The 20555-nt window shown below is 45.5% G+C and overlaps 4 protein-coding genes and 1 long non-coding RNA gene across 6 annotated transcripts; 2 read left to right on the forward strand and 3 right to left on the reverse strand.

The window, feature by feature from the left end:
* Nucleotides 1-4913: 4913 nt before the first annotated feature.
* Nucleotides 4914-6896, forward strand: LOC133901068 (protein MAIN-LIKE 2-like). Its single transcript, XM_062342364.1, has 4 exons — nt 4914-5141; nt 5221-5596; nt 5674-6084; nt 6879-6896. The coding sequence occupies exons 1-4, from the start codon at nt 4990-4992 to the stop codon at nt 6894-6896; spliced, it is 957 nt and encodes a 318-aa protein (XP_062198348.1). The 5' UTR covers nt 4914-4989.
* Nucleotides 6897-6997: 101 nt separating this feature from the next.
* LOC133900950 (uncharacterized) lies at nt 6998-7481 on the forward strand. The gene is made up of 3 exons (XR_009906628.1): nt 6998-7169; nt 7237-7296; nt 7363-7481. It is a non-coding gene; the product is annotated as an uncharacterized LOC133900950 (long non-coding RNA).
* A 2801-nt stretch (nt 7482-10282) lies between these two features.
* LOC133900948 (probable CoA ligase CCL6) lies at nt 10283-14354 on the reverse strand. Of its 2 annotated transcripts, XM_062342247.1 has the most exons (7): nt 13988-14354; nt 11562-11679; nt 11355-11462; nt 11114-11253; nt 10832-11014; nt 10608-10727; nt 10283-10506 (listed from the first exon to the last, which is right to left on the reverse strand). In XM_062342247.1, exons 2-7 carry the CDS (start codon nt 11644-11646, stop codon nt 10453-10455), a joined length of 690 nt encoding a protein of 229 aa, XP_062198231.1. In that variant the 5' UTR covers nt 11647-11679; nt 13988-14354; the 3' UTR covers nt 10283-10452. The 2 variants fall into 2 exon arrangements, with proteins under 2 accessions (XP_062198231.1, XP_062198230.1); XM_062342246.1 differs by lacking the exon at nt 13988-14354 and having other exon boundaries at nt 11562-11777.
* A 2455-nt stretch (nt 14355-16809) lies between these two features.
* LOC133900946 (receptor-like protein EIX2) lies at nt 16810-18044 on the reverse strand. The gene has a single exon (XM_062342244.1). The coding sequence runs from the start codon at nt 18042-18044 to the stop codon at nt 17019-17021; it is 1026 nt and encodes a 341-aa protein (XP_062198228.1). The 3' UTR covers nt 16810-17018.
* A 147-nt stretch (nt 18045-18191) lies between these two features.
* LOC133900943 (receptor-like protein EIX2) lies at nt 18192-20074 on the reverse strand. The gene has a single exon (XM_062342242.1). The coding sequence runs from the start codon at nt 19995-19997 to the stop codon at nt 18192-18194; it is 1806 nt and encodes a 601-aa protein (XP_062198226.1). The 5' UTR covers nt 19998-20074.
* Nucleotides 20075-20555: the final 481 nt, after the last annotated feature.

Raw genomic sequence — 20555 nt, forward strand, 5'->3', positions numbered from 1 at the left:
GCAGAGTGTCTTCCTCTCCTCCTTTTGTAATAATATCCAAAATCTATAGTCACGAGGATTGGATAAACCAATCCTCGTGACCTTAGCTCTGATTGCCTAAAAGAATAAGGAAATTGCAGTTTTCCATCCAGGTGCTAGGTTTGAGTCGAGTGGTGGCCTGGCATACTCATTAAGAAGGAGACTAAGGAAATTGTATGTCTATCATCAGCAGCCTGACCAGGCAAGTGGACGAAGACGGTGCAATGGGGCATTGTTCCGTCCCGTAGCATTGAATGCTCCGGAGAAGGACTTGGCAGGCTAACATGGCGGCGCATGGTGTCAGGCTATACGGTGCCTTCAGAGCAAGTGGGCACGCCATATCTTCCGAAATGATGGTCTGGGTTAGATATTAGGATAAACAGAGGCTTTCTGTTTGGACCCACATGTAAGTTATCCTCCTCCCTACTCTATAAAGGGATGAGGACCCCGTTTGTAAGACATGGCATATCGAGTCTAGGAACCAGCTAGAACATCATCTGTAATCAACTGAGATCATACACACACAGCATGTAGGGCTATTATCCTCCGGGAGGTCCGAACCTGTATAACTCCATGTGTCCTTGAGTTCGCTATCGACACATACGACCAGTTCCTGAAACTTCATTCACGCACCTACTATCCAGCATACCCCGGAATCATTATCAGGGATTAAACTTCGACACTATTATTATTAAACCTCTATCTATTCTTGGTGAAAATATTTATAGCCACCAGTTCCAATACTTAGCATGCCTTGCATAGTGTCTTCCCTCTCATCTTTTCCGAGGATTGGCTTATCCAATCCTGGTGACCTTGGCTCTGATTGCCTAAAACACTAAGGAGATTGCAGTTTTCCATCCGGGTGCTAGGTTTGAGTCGAGTGGTGGCTTGGCATACTCATTAAGAAGGAGACCAAGGAAATTGTACGTCTATCTTCCGTAAGTACCTTCGAAACTCCAGCTGTAGATGACATCTTCATAGTGTCTCTTTTACTAGGGCATATCGGTGTTGTAGATCCACAGTGAGTTTGAGACAAGGAAATTATTAGAGTACTCATCTTTGTGTGTTATACGCGTGCTCATCTAGGGGCTTTTCTGTCATTAGCTATCCCATGTTTCATTGTACATGTCAAGCATCTTCTGTCGTTGACTCAAGAGTCAGATTGCTTTATAACTTATCGATGCTTTAAGCAAAAGGCGGGTTCCAACACGCCTGCTCTGAGTGATTCAGTACATAGCTTTGCACGTGTTTGAAACGATCATGGCAAGTGGCGGACTTCTTTTTCCTTTTTCTTTTTTTCTTTCACTTCCATACCTAAAAGTCGAAAAGAGACTCTCAAATACACCCAGGATAAATAGATTTGAGTCCCCTTCGCGCCTACGGTGGATCCACGCCTAATGGTGGCTCGTGGGTCTCGTTTCCATGGCCGGGGTCTTCACTTGAGTCTTCTCCCCGGCCGTGATCGCCGGTGGCAAGACGAGTTTTTTTTATTTTTATATCTTTTCGAGTTTAAATTTAAATAAATAGATTCCCGGCGAAAAGATTTGCAAAAGTAGGCGCCCACCGCCCTCTCAGAGGGCGGGTACGGGTGCTAACCGCCCCCTGAGAGGGCGGTAGGCCTTCCCGCCCGGGCCCCACAGCTAACCGCCCCCTCAGGGGGCGGGTAGAGGTCCTTACCGCCCCCTGAGAGGGCGGTAAGGGTGCCTCCCGCCCGCCGCCCCGCGCCGGCCCCCTGCACCCTGAGTCTATATAAACCCCGAAAATTGGAGAAAGAACCAGAAAATTAGGAAAAAAAATTGAGAAGAGAGAGGAGAAGAGAGGAGAGGAGAGGGGAGGAAGAGAGATCGGCGAAGCCCTGCTGCATTTGGGCTGCGGATTTGGAAAAAAAATTTAGGTCAATCTTTTTATCCTTTTTATTGTTGTTAATTAGTGCAGTAGTAGTATATGACATAGATTTTAGATAGTTAGATCTAGGGTTTAGAAAATTGTAAAATTTAGTTAGAAAATTAGTACATTATTTTCAATTTGTTACCTGTAGTATATTATTTGTAGTATATTATTTTTAGTATGTTGTTTGTAGTATATAGTTTATAGTATATTACTTGTACATGCAGACGTATGAGTCAACAGTAGATGATAATTTGCGAACCTAGGGTAGCATTTAAAAACTATTTTATCCGATAATCAGAAATATAGTTTGTTGTCTTAACATGTGTTATGTTTGCGGGTGTTTCCAGGAATGAGAGATAAATTAATTTTTCAGATATATTATGGTGAGGGTGAAATTATGTACGGTCCCAACGGTGTAGATCTCTCTGGATTTCGCCATGTTATGAAGGGGCTTAGCTAATGAGAGGACTATTGTGGGGGTGTGCAAATGGCTCATGCGGTTTTTCCAACTGGATCCGTAGCAATATGAGCTGAAGTTGAAAGGTGTTCTGAGCCGTGCTAGTCATGGATACTTTGGTGAGTTTGTTCCCATCGAAGCCACATCAACTTGGAGGCAGTATGTAGATATATGCTGTGAACGTGGTATGCCGCTTGTTTTATTAGCTGCGGCGTACCTGAAAGATCAAAATGAGGTGAACTCTGAAGAAGCAGTAGCAGGACCAAGTGAGGCAGTGGAAGATGAGTCAGAGGCGGCTAATGTAGGGTCCAGAGAGGAGGTTGGTGATGTTCCAGACCTGGAGCCGATGGGTGTAGCTGATGAAGGGGAGCACATCCCTAGCATCATTGAAGATATGGATTTGAAGGATGAAGAGTTGGAGGAAGGCCTTGCCGATGGGGATTCTTCTGATGAGGAGGGTAATGCTGCAGTTCCTGCGGAGTGGCGGGATCAAGAATTTTTGAAGTTGGTGGTTAGCGAGGCTGACCAGACACCGTGGCCATACCATGAGAATGAGGTGTCACAGGGTGCTATGTACCCTACAAAAGAGGCAGTTATTGATGCTGTGAAATTCTGGTCGTTGTCTCTTCGTAGGCAATTCAAGGTTGTTAAATCAAGTAAAAGAGAGTACGATGTGAAGTGCTTGGTTCCTGAGTGCCCTTGGCGGGTGCACGCATTTAGAGGGAAATGGGCAGACTACTGGCAATGCTCAATAGTTATGGAACATAATTGTCATATTGAGGAAATAGAGTTCGCCCATCGGAACCTGTCTTCTGCTTTCATTGCAAATGTTATGTACGGAGAGATTGTGGACAACCTAAGGTATGAGCCACGATCAATAATCTGTGCTATTGAGCAAAGGTTCCAGTACACAATAAATTATGCGAAGGCATGGAGGGCGAAACAAAAGGCTATTGAGATTAGGTTCGGTACATATGAAGATTCGTATCACAATCTACCTCGTCAATTAGCCACAATTTGTGCAAGAAATCCAGGCAGCTACTATGATATCAAGCATTACCCCTCTACTGATGTGGAGTACAACGGAAAAAGAATGTTGCAGCGTGCTTTCTTTGCATTCGGTGCAACTATCAAAGCATTTAGATATTGCCGACCCATCATATGCCTAGATGGAACATTCCTAACTGGGAAGTACAAATGGCAGATATTGTCTGCAATAGGGGTCGACGGTAACAACCAAGTGCTGCCACTAGGGTTTGCGTTCGTGGAGAGTGAGAATGGGGACAACTGGTATTGGTTCCTAGAGTGAGTGAAGCATGCAATTGTTCTTGACCGACCAGCTGTGTGTCTCATTCATGATAGACATGCAGGATTGTTGCAGGCTTTGCTGGATATGCAACACGGTAGCGTGCGACGGGGTGTACCAGTACAGTGGCCAGATCTCAAAAGCAGGTGGTGCATGCGCCATATGGGTGCGAACTTCTACAGACAGTTTAAAAACAAAGAGTTAATGAAGCTCTTCAAGAAGTTGTGCAGTCAGAACCAACAACGTAAGTTCAAAGCATTATGGGCAAGACTTGATGAACTGACTCTTAAACAAACTGCGGAGGCCGCACCTAACCGTGAGGAACCAATAGCTCTCGGTCGGCTCCCAACCGATACTCCGCAGATTGTACGGAGATCTGGCTCATCTATTAGGAGCTTTTCACAGTGGATACGCAATGAGCCCAATGAAAAATGGGCTCTGCTGTACGACAGTGGTGGTGCCAGGTATGGAGTGATGACTACAAACCTTGCAGAGGTTTATAACTGGGTCATGAGAGGAATGAGGTCCCTACCACTAGTTGGAATTGTAGAAGGCATTTTGCATGGCACCTGCAAGTACTTCATTGATCGGTTTGCAGTTGCTAAGGTTGTAATGGAGGACAATCGTATGCTTTATGGCCGGATGCTATGTGAGTATATGGAGAAGGCAAATAGGAAGGCCCACATGCATCGCGCAAATCAAGAGGGTACAGCAGAGTACAGGTTCAGTGTCCTGTGTCAGGATTAGGGTCGGAGGGGGGTAGACGTGAGCGGCATGTTCAAGAGTGTGTGCTAAGGAGTGGGACATGCATATGTAGTTGTCAGAAGCCACAATTACTCCACAAACCTTATACACATGTCATAGCTGCGTGCGCGGAGCACCATATGCTTCCAAGGCAATATGTGTCACAATATTTCATGAAAGATCAAGTACTGAACACCTGGAACCAGGAGCTGTATGGTTACGGCATTGTTGACACTTTTACAAGTAACCCAGGGCCTTCAAGAATATATGTGCCTGATTTGGGAAAGATGAAGAATGCACCGGGCCGAAGACAATCTCGACGGATTCGTAACGATATGGATGAATCCGAGGCTGGCCCTAGGATGCAGCGATGCAGTCAGTGCAATGAAGTAGGTCACACTTACAAATATTGTCCCAAAAGTGCAAGCGGTGATGCACCTGTTGTGTAGGTCAGCTAGTTTTGTACTTTGTATTAATATGTGTTAATTTCGTGTACGGTTAATTTGCATTCGAAGTTTGTTGTTCTTGTATTTATTTCTCAATGTACTAATGTACATGTCTTTCAAATGCAGAGATGGCTCAGCCTTCGACCCCAGAGCTTTTGGACCCTGCCGTGGACAAGAAGCATCGCAGCTTCTTATCCGCCGAGCACCAGACGGACCTAGGAGTGTTTCGCCCACGAGGCCCTGGAGAGCTGCTGACGGTAGACGAGCGCTGGACCCACAGGTACTTAGAAAAGCTGATGGTGTTACATATCATTTCGCTGTTGTTGTTACATATTATTGATGTACTGCAATACTTATAGGTTGGGAGCGGCCGGACTCGTACCGCTTTGCCGGTTGGTCGAGGCCCGAACGACGGAGGACCCCGAGGTTGCAGCCCGTCGTTTCTACTTCGATCGGTTGCTGATAGCAGCACTGGTCGACCGTTGGAGGCCGGAGACACATACGTTCCACCTACCGTGCGAAGAGATGACCCCGACCCTGCAGGACGTCTCCTACCTCTTAGGCCTTCCTTGCGCGGGAGCTGCGGTTGGGGTGATCGATATGCAGGCTGACTGGATGAACGACATGCATCAGCGATTTGGGCCGGTGGAGCGAAAGGAGGATGCACCCCCGTACGTGCCTGAGTTCTTAGCCGATGCACGAGGGCCAACGAAGAAGTGGATCCTACAATTCCAGGTATGGTAACATGCAACCTATCGATTCCTAACAAATTATGTCGTAATGATTATTTCTGACACCAGTCATATATGCAGCCGACGTACATCCACCCACAAGCCAACGCATACGCGGTCTCGAGACATTTGGAGGCCTACCTCCTTTGGTTGTTTGGGTGGGTGATGTTCACTAGTGGCCAAGTCCACCTGGTTACGAGGACCCTTGTGCCGTACGCCCAGTCGATAGCGGACGCGCATGCAGAGGATGTACCGCAGTTCAGCTGGGCATCAGCTGTTCTTGCTGCGACGTATCGGGCGCTCTGCGACGCATGCATGAAGAAGGAGGCGCTAGCCACTTTTGCCGGGTGTCCACTTCTTCTTCAGCTATGGTCGTACGAGCATTTCGCCATAGGTAGGCCGGTGGTGGATCGCTCCCCGTACCCAGAGGAGTGGTACGGTGAGAAGGAAGAGGACGCGCCGATAATGGCTTCGCTGTGGTGTCGTCGATGGGTACGTAATTTACATTAACAGTTTCGTTCGTACTATGTTACTCTCTAAATATCTGTATTGATGTTTGTCACTCAGCCACACTGGGCCCACGAGCAGCCTCGCAGCGCGTACGAGCATTTTCGTACCCAGTTTGACAGGCTACGTCCTAACGATGTGGTATGGGAGCCATACAACGTTCGGGCCGTTCATACACGTGCAGGGTCGGGATTGTCACCCTTGTGCACCTGTGACGAGGAGTACTGGCTCACCAAGGCGCCCCTTGTCTTCGACATCTACGTCGAAGAGTACTCACCGCAGCGCGTCATGCGGCAGTTTGGCCGTCACCAGGCATTCCCGCTCGTCCCCATCCGTACAGTCCCCTTGCACGTCCACAGGTACATTTGATAAATTTTTGTTTGAGCAACCTTCATTTCAGTTTGCCTTACATTTAACATGGTTTCAATGCAGGTACACGCGGAAAGGCCAGCCAGCTGGCCACCTCTGGGCGGACCGCTTGGCCCCTTACGTGGCAACATGGGCCCAAGCGCTACAGGACGTCGTTGATGAGGCGCGTCCCCACACCGAGGGAAACTTTACGGAGTACCTACGGTGGTACGTACCTCGTACGCGGACTCGTGTCACCTACACCCCTGATGATGTCCGGGGCCACGTCGCATCGACAACGGAGACATACCCGGTGCATTGGGACGAGGACGCCGCTTTAGCAGTAAGTCATTTTCTGAAGTCCATACTACATATTGAATGAACATAACCGTATACTTTAATTGTTTACTATTGTTCGTATCCACAGACAGATATCATTTATGATGTAAATAGGGATGCAGCTGCTGCCATGGACCGCGTCCGGCAAGGGCATCACCTAAGTGCGTCGGATGTTGCGAGCTTCATTAGACGGGTTTTCGATAAGACGACGTGCGCCCTGAAACTCACCTCCTGCCGATCTACCATAGATGCAGCAGGGCCGCCTCCCAGGACGAGTGGTGCACACACCGAGTCGTCTCGGCCGTCAGACGTGCACCGACGTTCTTCAGTGTCGGCACCCACACGACCCCTCCTATCACGTCTTGGAGGGTCCGAGCAACATGGTACGAATTATACTTTTGAAAAGTATTGATCAATATCCTTTACTTATTGTTATTAAACATTCATTAGGTCCGTCTGCACAAGTCTCGACGCAGCCTCGCAGATTGAGCCCTGTACGTCCACAGTCAGGTACTCCGGGAACCCTTCTTCCTAATTTCTAGTACTTTCAGCAAAATAAGTTAGAACTGTGCTCAGGTTACTTCGGTGACGAGGCCGGTCCGTCTTCGGCGGCCCCACACCCTACCCCCTCCCCCCCGCAACGTACTACGGCACGTCAGCGTGGCCTTCTTCTGCTGCACCATCGTACCACGCAGGTACAATTATACATTTTTTACTACTACTTTCAATACCATATTGTTCGTATCTAACGTGATTATTTATTCACAGGCCCCTCCAGCCAGTACACATGGACGCCTGTCGAGCCTTCACAGTCCTCCTACCCTAGTCAAGAGGATGAGGCTGGCCCCGACACCGCATACAACATCGTCCGTGACTTCTTCAGGGGCACACCTGACTACGACGTCCTTCAGCGGTCCCAGGTTTCCAGTGCACCGCTTCGGACCCAGCCCACGCATGACGAGCCCTCGACACCGGTGGTCCCTACTAGGCCTAGCAGACACGTCGGCCCACCTGACCCCCTCACCTACTCCAGGGGTCACGTGAGGGTTAACCAGCGGCATCGGGACCACGATGGGGCGCACGGACGACGGCAACGAGGGAGGCATGAGTAGCATTTTACATTTTTTGTAACTAACATATGCGTATTCGCTTCGTGATGTGCTCATATGTATTAAGACACGTTCACTTTGTATGGTCGACTTAGCATTTCATAAATGCATTTCATATTCAGACACGTTCAATGAACAAGTGACCACACCACTAAACTTTAACCATGACTTGATAACACAATGTGACAACACTACCCAGCTTTTTCAAATCAGTAAATGACAACACGGGTACCAATAAACGTGGAATCTCTGACCATGGGCAACGACAAAACTGTCCTATTCTTCAAGATGGAATCCGATGCTCCTCCCGCCAGCTACGCCCATGCCCTAATTCCTTTCTTTAAGAGCGAATCCAATGCTCCTGCCTCCCCCAACTATAAGTAGCCAAACCTCCTTACGGAGAAGCATCGCTCATTTCTCATATCTCTCAAGTGCAATGTCTTCCTCAGCTCCATCGAGCCCACCAAAGAAACATTGGGGGACTACCGTACCTGAAGGTCTCGAACCACCAATGTGCTTCTGTGGTGACCTTTGTAAGCTCCGCGAGTCGCGGGACATCTCATACACCTATGGACTACGCTTCTTCATGTGTGCCAACTACGAGTATGATAAGCCTCGCAATGCAACAACTGGTTATCGACCGGTACGGTAACAGATGTCCGCCTCATCTCTTCCGATTACGCACCCTCTTTTACTAACCGCTCATCTTGTTCCATTTGTTCAGTCCCCTCCACCGCTCTGTGATTTTATTCAGTGGCTCGACAATAAGCAAAATGACTCACAGAAGCTGTGGGTCGACATGAACATGAGGTGGAGAAGGGAAGCGTACGCACGTCGGGAGTACGAGCAACAGCAAGAGGAACTTCGTCTCAAGCGGGAGGAAGAAGAGCGCATGAGGAAGGCGGCGCACGACCGTACCGTGGCTCAGGCTCGAGAGGCTGAGAGGGAAAGGAAGCGGGAGAGAGCCCGCCGTGCTAAGGCGGCAGGTCCCGATGCCCTCCGAAAGGGAAAGTATCCTAGATGCACGCAGTAGAGAGTACCTAATGTAACCCGACATACTTTCCTTCCCTAAGGCATGTTATGATTAGGATCGGCGCACTAATAAGGTCTTAGTGCGAACCGTACATGCCACCTTTGTTTTCTCATCGTGTCGTCGCGGTTACAGTGTATTGTAATGTTTTCACCATGTGTTCAATACTATGTTTGTCCTCGTTCACACCCCATACCCACGTAAAATACTGTAACTACTAATTACTGATTTTTTCCTCCCGTTATTACATAACCTACTCCAAATTTAATTTCTTAATTTCCTTACACCTCTTCTTTTTTTTTTCCTTCAATTAAAAAATAATATATTTTTATAGGATAAAATGGAAAAAAATTAATTTTACATGAAAAAATCCCCTAACCGCCCTCTCAGAGGGCGGCTAGCCCCCCTGAGAGGGCGGTTAGCCCCTCTTGCCGCCCTCTGAGGGGGCGGTTAGGCCTACCGCCCTCTCAGGGGGCGGTTAGCACCCGTACCCGCCCTCTGAGAGGGCGGTGCGCACCTACTTTTGTAAATCTTTTCGCCGGAAATCTATTTATTTAAATTTAAACTCAAAAAAATATAAAAATAAAAAAAACTCGTGGCAAGACAGTACAAACAGAGGGCTCCATGCTTCCCTGCAGCGGGCCAATCGCGAGGACCTTTAACCGAGTCCTTTCCACGGCGTGATTTGCGGGTCAGCCTTTATCATTTTTCTTCGTTCGTTCAATTTTAAAAAGCAGCAGAAGAAAAACAGTCTGAGGATACTCGCGTCATAGATACATTTCATTTCAATGGTCACAAAAAAAAGTGACCCCGACTTCAAGGAAAAGAAGACTGGCGACTTCTTTACATAGAGCACTATTTCCCATGCATAAAAGAAGACAGGCGACTTCTTTACATAGTATATCTGGTAATAATAAATAATAATAGCTTTACATGCAAATTTTGTAGTACAAACATCACCCGCGCAAACCATTCTCGGATAAGGATATGATTTTTGTCTTCGAAGCTCCATGCAGCACTATTTCCCATATCTGTTTTTTTTAAACTTTATTAATTCTTATAGTTACATCAAACTAATACAACCGTATAAAATAAAATTTTAGCCGCTATATAATTAAGATGCGCACAGCCACTATCTAAGAAACATGAACCCGGTATATGAGACATAAAATACGGAAATGTCTAATCAAATAAAAACACTTCTCCTCTGCTCAGATTATTCTGCTTAGGCTTAAACGCGGAGTCTAAACTGCTATCCAAATCGAGTAAAGATCTCATGGCGCTCCGTCACGTTCATCTCATCTGTTTTCTTTTTTAACGCAAATTTTATGTCGGGTTCAGGTCTTGAATGACAGATGGGAGTAAATTTACAGCAGTATGAGCTATCACACAGCTCCTTAGCCAAGTAACTCTCTGTTCTTACACCTCGAAACATGCCACAAAAAGGCGTTAACTCTTGAATCGTATTATTGATATGTACACGCTTCTGAAGAATCACAATGCTCATAACCACTTGCTGATATTATTTCACACTGTAGTTCTTCCCTCCTTGGCATCCTTGTACAGCTGATCAATGCGATCCTGCGAAAAGTTTTCTTCCTTTTATGAATAAAACTATGAACATTATCGCATTCTTAACGAAATCATCAGAACAGAGTGAAGAAAGAGACGTTCCCTCAAACCTTGTAATATTTGAGCAGCTGGGGTCTCTTGAGCTTAAAAGTTGGTGTGATCAGGTTCTTCTCTATGCTGAATGGTACCGGCTCTAGGTGAACTGCCTTCAGCATCTCAAAGCCTCTCAACTGCAAGCATGGCACAAGATTGTTATTTTTCTGTTCTGAAGAACTGAGCATTAAACATGAAAGTTGGCTACATATGATCGCTCGGATATCGAGTATCGACTTACCCCGAGTTTCTTTCCAGTTTTGTTCAGCTCATCCTGAATGTACGCTCTTGCTTTCGGATCATTGCACAGCTCTGCAAAGTCACCGGGCTTCTTGTTTGCTGCCGCCCATTCCTCAAGAGCTTGCCTCTCAGGGACAACCACAGCAACAAGGAATGACTCGAAGCTGTTCCCATAGACCCAAACCTGGTTCAGAGAGGAGCCAGCCTCAAGGTTAGTTGAATCGGAGCATAATTACGTGCTCAAGTACTTTGGTTTAGTTTTTGTTGGCTTCAATTGGCGTACCGATGCGACGAGACGGGACTGTGTGTATGCGCTTTCCAGGACCGCAACTGCTACATACTCTCCCTGGGATAGCTTGAAGATGTTCTTCTTTCTGTCGATGATCTTCATCGTCCCATCGGGTTGCCACACTCCAATATCACCTGCATACATAATTAAGGTGATGGCAAGTTTCTGACAAATTAATCACCTTCACTAACTGATCATTCAGTAAGCTAGAAGGAAGTGAGAAATAATTCTGCACCTGTATGGAACCAGCCATCTGAGAACACTTCTTCAGTGAGGTCAGGGCGCTTGTAGTACCCAGAGAACAAGGTGTGGTCCCTCAAGCAGATCTCACCCCGGGGCGTGTCTGATAGCGCGCCGTAGCCCATTTCAGGGACGGCATATTGCCATCCATAAGAACCGAACTGAATCGTGCTAAAATGCTAATATGGTCTGAAGCTCTTACCATATCCTTGTACAAAGACACTGCAGCTGGTTACCCGCATGAACTCTTCGATTTGCCTTGGCAAAGGTGCTGCTCCTGCTAGCATGAGATGTATACGGCCTTCAAGTCCTTCCTTTAGCTGTTCCAGCAACAATAAATCACGAAAAAGGTGAGATACTCTGTTTATAAAAACTTTCTGCATGAGTCACAACAATGGACGTCTTCCCAACGTTGCTGCTTGCAATTTCTGTGTGAATCACAATGACTGATTGACAGGTCATGTATTCATAGATAAACACACAATCCATCTAGGTTGTGTTGCGGAGTTGAAGCTCGCGGACGTGGCCAGTCCGGCTGCTGCACCGGACGCCTCTCCACCGGCAACAGTCCTGCTCACGGTCATCTCGCCGCCATGAGTTGAGGCGGCCTGCCTGGTCGCTGGCGATACCTTGCTTGAAGGCCAGCAAGGCGTCCCTCTCGCGCGGTATGCACAATCCGTCACCGGCCGCGTTGCCCAGCCGGATTTGCAGGAGCGAGTGAACGGCGGTTGTGAGGATGACGAGCACGACGAGGCACCGGTGCAAGAAGCTGGCGGCGGTGGCGGTAGCCATACTGGTGGACGCGTTCCCGTGCAGTTACTCTTCAGTACATGCGCGCTTGACTTACTCTGTCTATCCTGCATGTGCGGTCTGGCGGAGCAAGTCGCCTCGATGCTCTCTATTTATACACCGTATTTGCCGTAAGGGATACTAGGATATCTATCAAAAGCAATGTACGTGACACTACCACAATTTCATAACATAGAGCCTAACGAATCATGAGGATTAAAACTTCGGAATTGCTAAATATCGTTCGAATGATTTTTGGGGCTGAAATAATGTGAATTTCGTACCGTGAGATGCGCTTGAAGATTCGTGGTCTGACCTTTTTCTCCAGGGAGGTCTGCAACTCCGGCTATCTCGGTTTAGGTAAGGGTCAGGGGTCAGGATTTTTGGGGATTTGGTGGCCGCTGCTGTGGAAGTTGTTAGAATTTGGCTTATTAAGAGATCTAATTTTGAAAATTCCAAAGCTATTTCTCTTTCTATTTGTGTCAGCCATAAGTGACAATTAATGAGGTTAATTGTTTTTTATTTCAGTGGTCTCTAGTGCTGTTTGTAGCTGTTTATTAAGTGGTTACTAGTGATGTTTATGGCTGTTTATTGAGGATAATTACAGCCATTACTAGTAAGGTACCGTTGCCTATATAAGTCCTGGAGATGTCCTGGCACGTAGAGCTTTTTGTGAGGCAACAAGGCAGCGAGCAAATCAATCTTATTCATCTTTCTCTCATCAAAATTTGCTATGTTTTTTGTTGAGCTACTGAACCTCGCCGACCCTCTCCTTGGTGTGCACCGAGGTTAAGGGTGAGTGGTATCTCCGAACCGTTGCTGTCGTGAAGCCTGTATGAGGGGTGGCAATAAGGTTTCTGGACAGCGCAACTGCACGACCGCTCGTGCACTGCCACTTCGACTTGACTTTGACTACATCTAAGGAGTTGCTTCCTCGACATCGATCAGATCACCCTTGTGGAAGCTCGACTTCATCAACCCAACAACTTCCTCTTCGGTCTGCATGACTACAAGTCGTCACTGTATCTAGTCATTTTATTCATCAATCTTGACTGTGAGTTCATGTCATTCTTATCGATTATGTGTTATAGTATGCTGCTAGCGGTAGATCACTTTGTATTAGTAAACAACTATGAATTATGCCTCCGAGTAGAATATGATAAAATTAGAATAATTCGTATATTTCCAACAAAAGTCGGATAATCTAGCGATGGCGGAAGGCAGCGCGTGGGATGGCGAGGCAGCGGGGGCACCACCCACCACAGTCACAGAGGATCGCCAATGGGTGAGGTTGACGGCAGAAGCAAAACAGTGAGGGTGTTGGGAAACGGGTACGCTACGCTAGCGTAAAACAAAAGTTCTATCATGTTCATCTAGGAAACCATGTGAGTAGGCGATCATGTATCGTTATCACTAGATGCACATTGCAGCGAAAAAAGAGTTGGAGAAGGCTGGTCTAATGTCGTGCGCATGAGTGTAGAGAAAGTAGTCAATCTCTTTACGAACTGGTCGGCTCCTCCTCGCGTCTTGTCGCCGATCAGTACAACAACAACAACAATAGCAGCAGCAGCGCCACAACGATATCCACATGTCCAGGGGTGGAACACTGTACGCTGGTGTGCTGGCACCATACACCTAGCTAGGGATTCGTGGGGAGGTCACGTGGAGACGGCTAGAGTTTCAGGGTGATGGAATTTGTTTCGCCCGCAGCCCCGCGACTTCACTTATATAGACCCCACTAATAGACTGCCATATGTTGGAAGTCTATTATAGTTCTAATCCCTCGTATATCATTATCCGCAAGGCGCACACACGGATCCAATCTGAATTAAAGATTACCTTAGGGTATATCGTCAACAGGAGGCCATGTAGTGGATTGGGACTGGAGTAGATCGATCTGCTTGTGGAAGACAACGACTTGTATAAGGTCGAGCCAGATGAAGGCAGACGGTTGGATCTACATCCGACGGTCACAAAAATGAATGAATTTGTGGTGAAAAAAATCTTGCGAATGTTAACTAGAAAATCTATACAAAGTTACAAATCTCATAGTCTTACAAACATTTTTGTTCACAAGGGTGTAAAAAACTTCTATATAGAAAGTGTAACAAGAAGCAGGACTTGCAATTTTGGTACTACACTGCAAAAAAAACGTCTATAAGGACTGGTGATGGTCTAAGAGGGAGAGTGAATTACGGTTTCTAAAATTAATTAGCTTAAATCAATAAGATAAACCTAAATCAATTTCTATCTAATTATAATTTAGATTTATTTAGTGCGGCACTCCATCGTAATAAGTTTCCACCCTAGGTTCCAATCCTACAGCTACACATAGCAATTCTAGAAAAGGTACATGTGAAAATTAAATGATGCAATAAATAAGTGTAAAATATAAATGAGTTAGAGAGCGCACACTTAGCATGATGATTTTTTCCCTTGATATCGGTTTTGCCTCTCACCTCTAATCCACGTTAGAGTCCCTCACAAGTGCCAAGCTCCCTGCTCGGCTACTCCAATGATTCTAGCCGTTAGAGCTCCCCTCACGCCGGTGGGTCTCCTACTAGGTCTCACCCCTGATTCCCACTGCTCGTCTTCACTATGGTAGTGCTTCACCACTCTGTCATAGGCCACTCCTTCTTATAAGGCTTGCGACCGCTCTACAAACTCAATTGGAGGGTCTCACAAGACTATACCGCTACCAAACCGTCTAGGTGCCAGCAAGCACCAAGAGTAATAAGTGTGGATCACTCACTTGATTCATTCTATTCTAATTACCTAGCTAGATTCAGACTAGGCCTAAACTAACACTATTCATCCTTAATCTTATGCTAATTGTCTTGATCTTTAATATTATTACCAAAGTGCCTCAATCTCTCCAATATGTGTCTAAGCTTTCCAACGAGTGAGAGCACCTTCAAATGACAGAGCAATATGGTATAATACATAGGGATAACCTAAAAAATTAGCCGTTGAAGGGGAGAAACTAATCGTTGGTCTGTAAAACGGGAGCACCAAGGACAGTCGGTGGGTCACCAGAGGCTTTAAGGGGTTGTTTGGTTTTCGCCCCTAGGAAGCCATGCAAAAATTGGGGTCATACTAAAATTTGGCCATGTCAAGTAGTGTTTGGTTTGAGGCTATCCGTCTGTTTTGATGGGCTTAAAAGCGGCTTTTTCCTAAAAAGAGCCAGAAGCTATCCAAGCGGCTGACTTTTGAACCAGCTTCTGATGGCTTTTGGCTAGCTGAGGAAGCGGTTGTGGCTGAAATGAACTAAAAGCTGAGAAGCAGGTTGAGATGAGTTTTTCTGGCTTTTGGTGTGCTAAGAAGCTAAAAGTTTATTGTAAAAGTCAACAACTAAAATTAAATAGCCACAACCGCTTCCTCAGCTAGCTAGAAGCTCCGAAGCCGCAACCTATCCAAATGAGGCCTAAGTCAAAATTTTGGCTGGCCAAAAATTGAAGCGGCCATTTTAGATGCTAAAATCTTATCTAGCTTTGCTATAGAAAATATTTAGCCAGCCAATTTTTCAGTACGCGGCTAAATTTTGGCCTTGATCTAAACAAAAGCTAAATTTTTAAGACGTGATCAAATTTTTACTTGGCTTCTTAGGAGCAAGAACCAAACAGCCCCTAAATCCAAAACAACTCAGAAAGTTGCATCAAATTATTAGGTGAAGTCACCGGATAGTACGGTAGCATTAATCTTTAAAAAATGGCTCTCAGGACAATTACCACCTTCCTGTCTGCTTCATCTGTTTTTCCTTGGGTGTACACGAGCAATCTACTAGGTAGCAATTGTAGAGGAGATTTCTGGGAAGTTCGTTCTATCACTCGTGTATATTGATGTCATGCCATGCTCTGTTTTCTTCGTACTTACCCGACAAAAGGCTCTTGTGAAAGCAGAACGCTTTCTGCCAAAACTGGCTGTTTATTCCTTCTTCCCAAAGTTGGTACTATAGATGTACTGATGACTCCCTCTTTTTTCCCTCATTGGCTATCAACAATACAACTGGAAAAAAAAACTCGATCACGGGAAGAAACCCCTTGGCTTCGTCTTAAAGAGGGGAGTACCGAACCTTAGTTAATTAGAAAACTCGTTGAAACCAATTTTCAAAGAGGTACCCACTTTTTATTAGCACACGAGTTAGGAGTTTAGATAGACGGACTCTCAGCTGGAGACTCTATCAACTGAGCTATCACTCAATGAGAAAAAATGAATCATCTATACCTGCAGTCTTTTAGTGAAGTTGTTACATGCAAAATCTAAGAATCGTAGCTTATGAAAATTCTGCACAGAAGATGGAAACTTGCCAGAAACTATTTGAAGAGGCTATTTGTTTTGGTTCCCATGAGAGCCAAAATTAGACATACTTAACTTTCGCAACTTTGATCAAATGTGTACATCCTCTGTTCTTGATGATAAGGTAATTTTTTCTTAATTGTGCTTTCAACTTTTGTTTTCTTGAAGCCATCTTTGACCAAATCTTAAAAAGTTGATGTTATTGTAGTAGTAATTTGTTTTGCATAACTTCTTGCTTAGACAGGAGGTATAATATGGACCGAATCTTCTCTTTGACATCCAGTATAGAGGAGAGAAAGAGAGAGCACTTTGAACTGATAAATAGAATAAGAACTGGAACAGAAGAAAAGCAAATCACTGGGTTCATTGTGACCGACGAGTACAAATAAATATCATTGCATATATATGTGCTTTAGGGGCTTTACTCGAACATCCATTATTACAACTTCACCCAAAACAAGATACACAATATAATATAGATGTTGCTAAATGCCACTTCAGCTGTTCACCTTCCAAGTATTCGTAGAACTTCATTCCAATGGAAGCTACGTCACCATTAGTTCTTTTTTACCACTTAGCGTACGTCTGCCTTTCTAGTAAAGCTTTTCCATGTTACAACCACAAACACATAAATTTTATCATAAAACCTGTCGACTAGGCGAAAATAAGCAATCCTCCACACTTTCAGGAATAGTAGGGCACAAAACACCACCCATAGACCAACTACATATCCGATGCCAAGTCCAAAGTAAAAGAACATTGGCCCAGAATGATGTTCATCTCTCTTTTCGTCTCCATGCTCAGATGTATTATTGCTTCCACAATTCCTTTGAAGAGGACGCCCACATAGACCGGTGTTTCCATCGTACATAGAGGGATTCTCCAAATAGAGAGTGTCAAGTTGACGTCCTGAAGGTATTCTTCCTGTTAGATTATTGTAAGACAAGCCCAAAAAGCTTAAATATGTCAAATTTGATATGCTTGATGGGATTTCTCCAAAAAGATTGTTGCTGGAGAGGTCAAGTGACTCCAACGACTGCATGGCCCCAATCTTGTCAGGAACTTCTCCATTCAGTTGATTCCGAGATAAGTTCAGATTTACCAATCCATCAAGAGATGTTATCCCGTCTGGAATTTTACCAGTTAAATGGTTGGATGAGAAGTCAATGCTCAGTATCTCCAATAGACCCGCACCATGGTAATTGAGTTGTTGCCCCTTGGTCTCTATTAATAAATCACCAACTAAAACCTGGAGACTGACAGGAACATTGAAAAAATAATCCAGTATACATATTCTTGTCATACATGTTAGATTTGATAGATGCGGAGGTATGACACCTGATATCCAATTGGCTGCAAGATTTAGATGATAAAGATTTGTGAGACTTGTGATGTTGTTTGGAATATGCCCGCAGAACATGTTGTGATTCAGTCTTAAAAACTTCAATGAACTGCATCTCCCGATCGACATTGGCAATGTTCCTGAGAATCTATTCCATGATAGATCCAGAAAAGACAGACTCGTGCAGCTTCGTAGAAATGGTGGGAAGTTGCCAGAGAAGTTATTGTTACTTAAAAATAGATAAGTCATTCCTGACATATTTAAACATTGGGGAACTTCTCCTTCAAAAAGATTATTGACCAAATCCAAGGCATACAAGCTCAATTCACAAATAGATGTTGGTATCTGACCACTGATGTAATTAGAATACAATATAATAGAATCTAGCTTTGGCGCCCCAAAATTTTATGGCAAGGGTCCTGATAAAGAATTTCTTGAGATATCCAACATGCTGAGGTTTCTTGGCAATGGAGGTATTTGACCGGTTAGGTTGCTTGAACTGAAATGTAGTACTTCCAATGACATGATATCCATATTTGTTGGTAAGCCATCACAGATTTGATTATTGGAGATTTCCAAGGATTTGGCCTTTGAAAATGTATTACAAAACCAATCTGGAAGCCGATCTATTATACCTGTGTTTGAGATATCAAGCCAAAGAATATCCACTTGCCATTTAAGCCATGCAGGAAATAGAGGACCGACCTGGCACGATGCAAAATATGCTTTTTGTAGTCTAAATGTGGGTTGCCATTTTGAACCCACCACAATCTTCAATTGATTCTTAGATAAGTCTATGTACTCTAAGCTTCGTAAACCGTCCAAGTGTTCTTCTGTGATCGAACCATCCAAGTCATTGCCGCTTAGATCCAATGCAGTCAAATTAGCTAGCATACCTATTTCAGATGGCACATGTCCAGTGAGGTGGTTGAAAGAGAGGTCAAGGGTCCTCAAATGTGCAAAATGACCTATTTTAGATGGCACATGTCCAGTGAGGTGGTTGAAAGAGAGGTCAAGGGTCCTCAAATGTGCAAAATGCCCTATAAATGCTGCAGGGACAGGTCCAGTAATGTTGTTCCAACCGAGATCAAGAGTGACTATACTGGTCAAGTGCCCCATGATGCTTGGTAGGAACCCTACCAGGTAGTTTGAGAATAGATGCAACTCCTGCAACTTGTTTGATGAACACTGCGGCAACCTCTCAATCAACTCTGTTATATTTCCATACGAAAGAGATGCATCAAGATCTAGAACAGTCAAGTTGCATAGGTTCTTCAAGTTTGTCGTCGTCATGCTCAAGTTATTACTATTATCTGACAAGTCTAGTACTTGAAGGGATACCATGTCTCCCAGCGTACTTGGGAGTTGTCCGTACAGCGCAGTTTCGTGGACGGAGAGGTACACTAGGCTTGTTAGGTTCCAAAACCAACAAGATGCAACTGGGTGTTGAAAGCTATTGAAGGAGAGATCGAGCTCCTCAAGGTTTGTAAGGTTAAGGTGTGGGAGCGATTGGTTTGCACTTGCTAGCGAGCAATCATCAAGAATAAGGACCCTCAAAGAAGGCAACATATTCACCACATACGGCCAATCAGTTACCATGCTAAGATTTACCGACCCCATGTCGAGGTACTGCAACAAAGGTAGGTGTGTCAACCACGAGAGATCAGTGGAGTACATGTACTGCTGCTGCGAACCAGTGTATGAAAGATCAAGATACTGCAGCTTTGAGAGGTTGCCAAGTTGAGGAGGCACCCTACTGGAAAACGGTATGCTAGAGAGGTTAAGATATCTTAGGTTCTTGAAAGATCCTAGGAACTCTGGGACTTGGCCGGTCGGCCCCTGGAGGTTGTTGAAGCTGACATCGACATATTCAAGATGCTGCAAGGAGAGCAGAGAATGACTTATCTCTCCGGTCAGACCTCCGCTGGTCAGATCTCCGCTGCTGAGGTGCAGCTCGAGGACATGGCCTGTCAGGTTGCTGCACTGGACTCCTTCCCACTGGCAGCAGTCATGCTCATCTTCTGGCTGCCATGACGCCAGGAGGCCCCCGGGGTCGCTGGTGATGCCTTGCTTGAACGCCAGGAGGGCGTCCCTCTCCTTGGGCGCACAGGCGGCGCCCGCGTGGACGCCGGTGAAGGAAGAGGAAGCAGCTGCTACGATGACTACGAGGAGCAGGAAATCCGCGGTGGCCATGCTGAAAGCTAGCATCATGTCGATTTTCGAGTGATTTTGCAGCCGTCGGCGATTTATAGGCAGCAGCACAGCAGCACGCTGCGATATTAAGCGGATGGTCGAGTCGTCCGTCAGTGATGATTTGAGAGTAGCCGATGCTGTTGGCGCCAGTGCAACGAAGGTGACGGCCTGTGTGACTGACGAACCCGGCCGCCGCGTCGTGGAGTTTTGACTGAACTGCAGCGCGTGAAGACCTGAGACATACATAATTGGATAGTCACAAATAAATACAGATTATTTTGGACACCGACATGGCCTTAATTTCTACCCCAACTTTGACCGTGCCTACCCCAACTTTGACAGTAATATAATGGACAGGAAAGTCGTTGTCGATTAAATTTGGTGACTGATATGTTTGTGGAAGACGCCAGTCGTACAGTGGTTGATTGCCTACACCAATTAACTGATCTATACTTTGTTGGAGGAATTTTATTGCACGTCACCTCACGCTACCGACATGGTGATATCTCACAATGTATAAATGTACCTTTGCCTGTGCAACTTGCATCTACGCGTTGCTTCTGGTGCATGTTTGGC

This window comes from Phragmites australis, chromosome 19 (assembly GCF_958298935.1).
Source record: "Phragmites australis chromosome 19, lpPhrAust1.1, whole genome shotgun sequence".
NCBI classification, from domain to species: Eukaryota; Viridiplantae; Streptophyta; class Magnoliopsida; order Poales; family Poaceae; genus Phragmites; species Phragmites australis.

Coding starts and splice junctions, on each gene's coding strand:
- LOC133901068 (XM_062342364.1), top strand. CDS start 4,990: ATGGCTCAGCCTTCGACCCCAGAGCTTTTGGACCCTGCCGTGGACAAG. Junction 5,142..5,220: donor GACGAGCGCTGGACCCACAG/GTACTTAGAAAA, acceptor CAATACTTATAG/GTTGGGAGCGGCCGGACTCG. Junction 5,597..5,673: donor AGTGGATCCTACAATTCCAG/GTATGGTAACAT, acceptor TCATATATGCAG/CCGACGTACATCCACCCACA.
- LOC133900948 (XM_062342246.1), bottom strand. CDS start 11,742: ATGCAGAAAGTTTTTATAAACAGAGTATCTCACCTTTTTCGTGATTTA. Junction 11,015..11,113: donor AGTCCCGTCTCGTCGCATCG/GTACGCCAATTG, acceptor TCTCTGAACCAG/GTTTGGGTCTATGGGAACAG. Junction 10,507..10,607: donor AGCTGCTCAAATATTACAAG/GTTTGAGGGAAC, acceptor AACTTTTCGCAG/GATCGCATTGATCAGCTGTA.
- LOC133900946 (XM_062342244.1), bottom strand. CDS start 18,044: ATGTCAGGAATGACTTATCTATTTTTAAGTAACAATAACTTCTCTGGC.
- LOC133900943 (XM_062342242.1), bottom strand. CDS start 19,997: ATGATGCTAGCTTTCAGCATGGCCACCGCGGATTTCCTGCTCCTCGTA.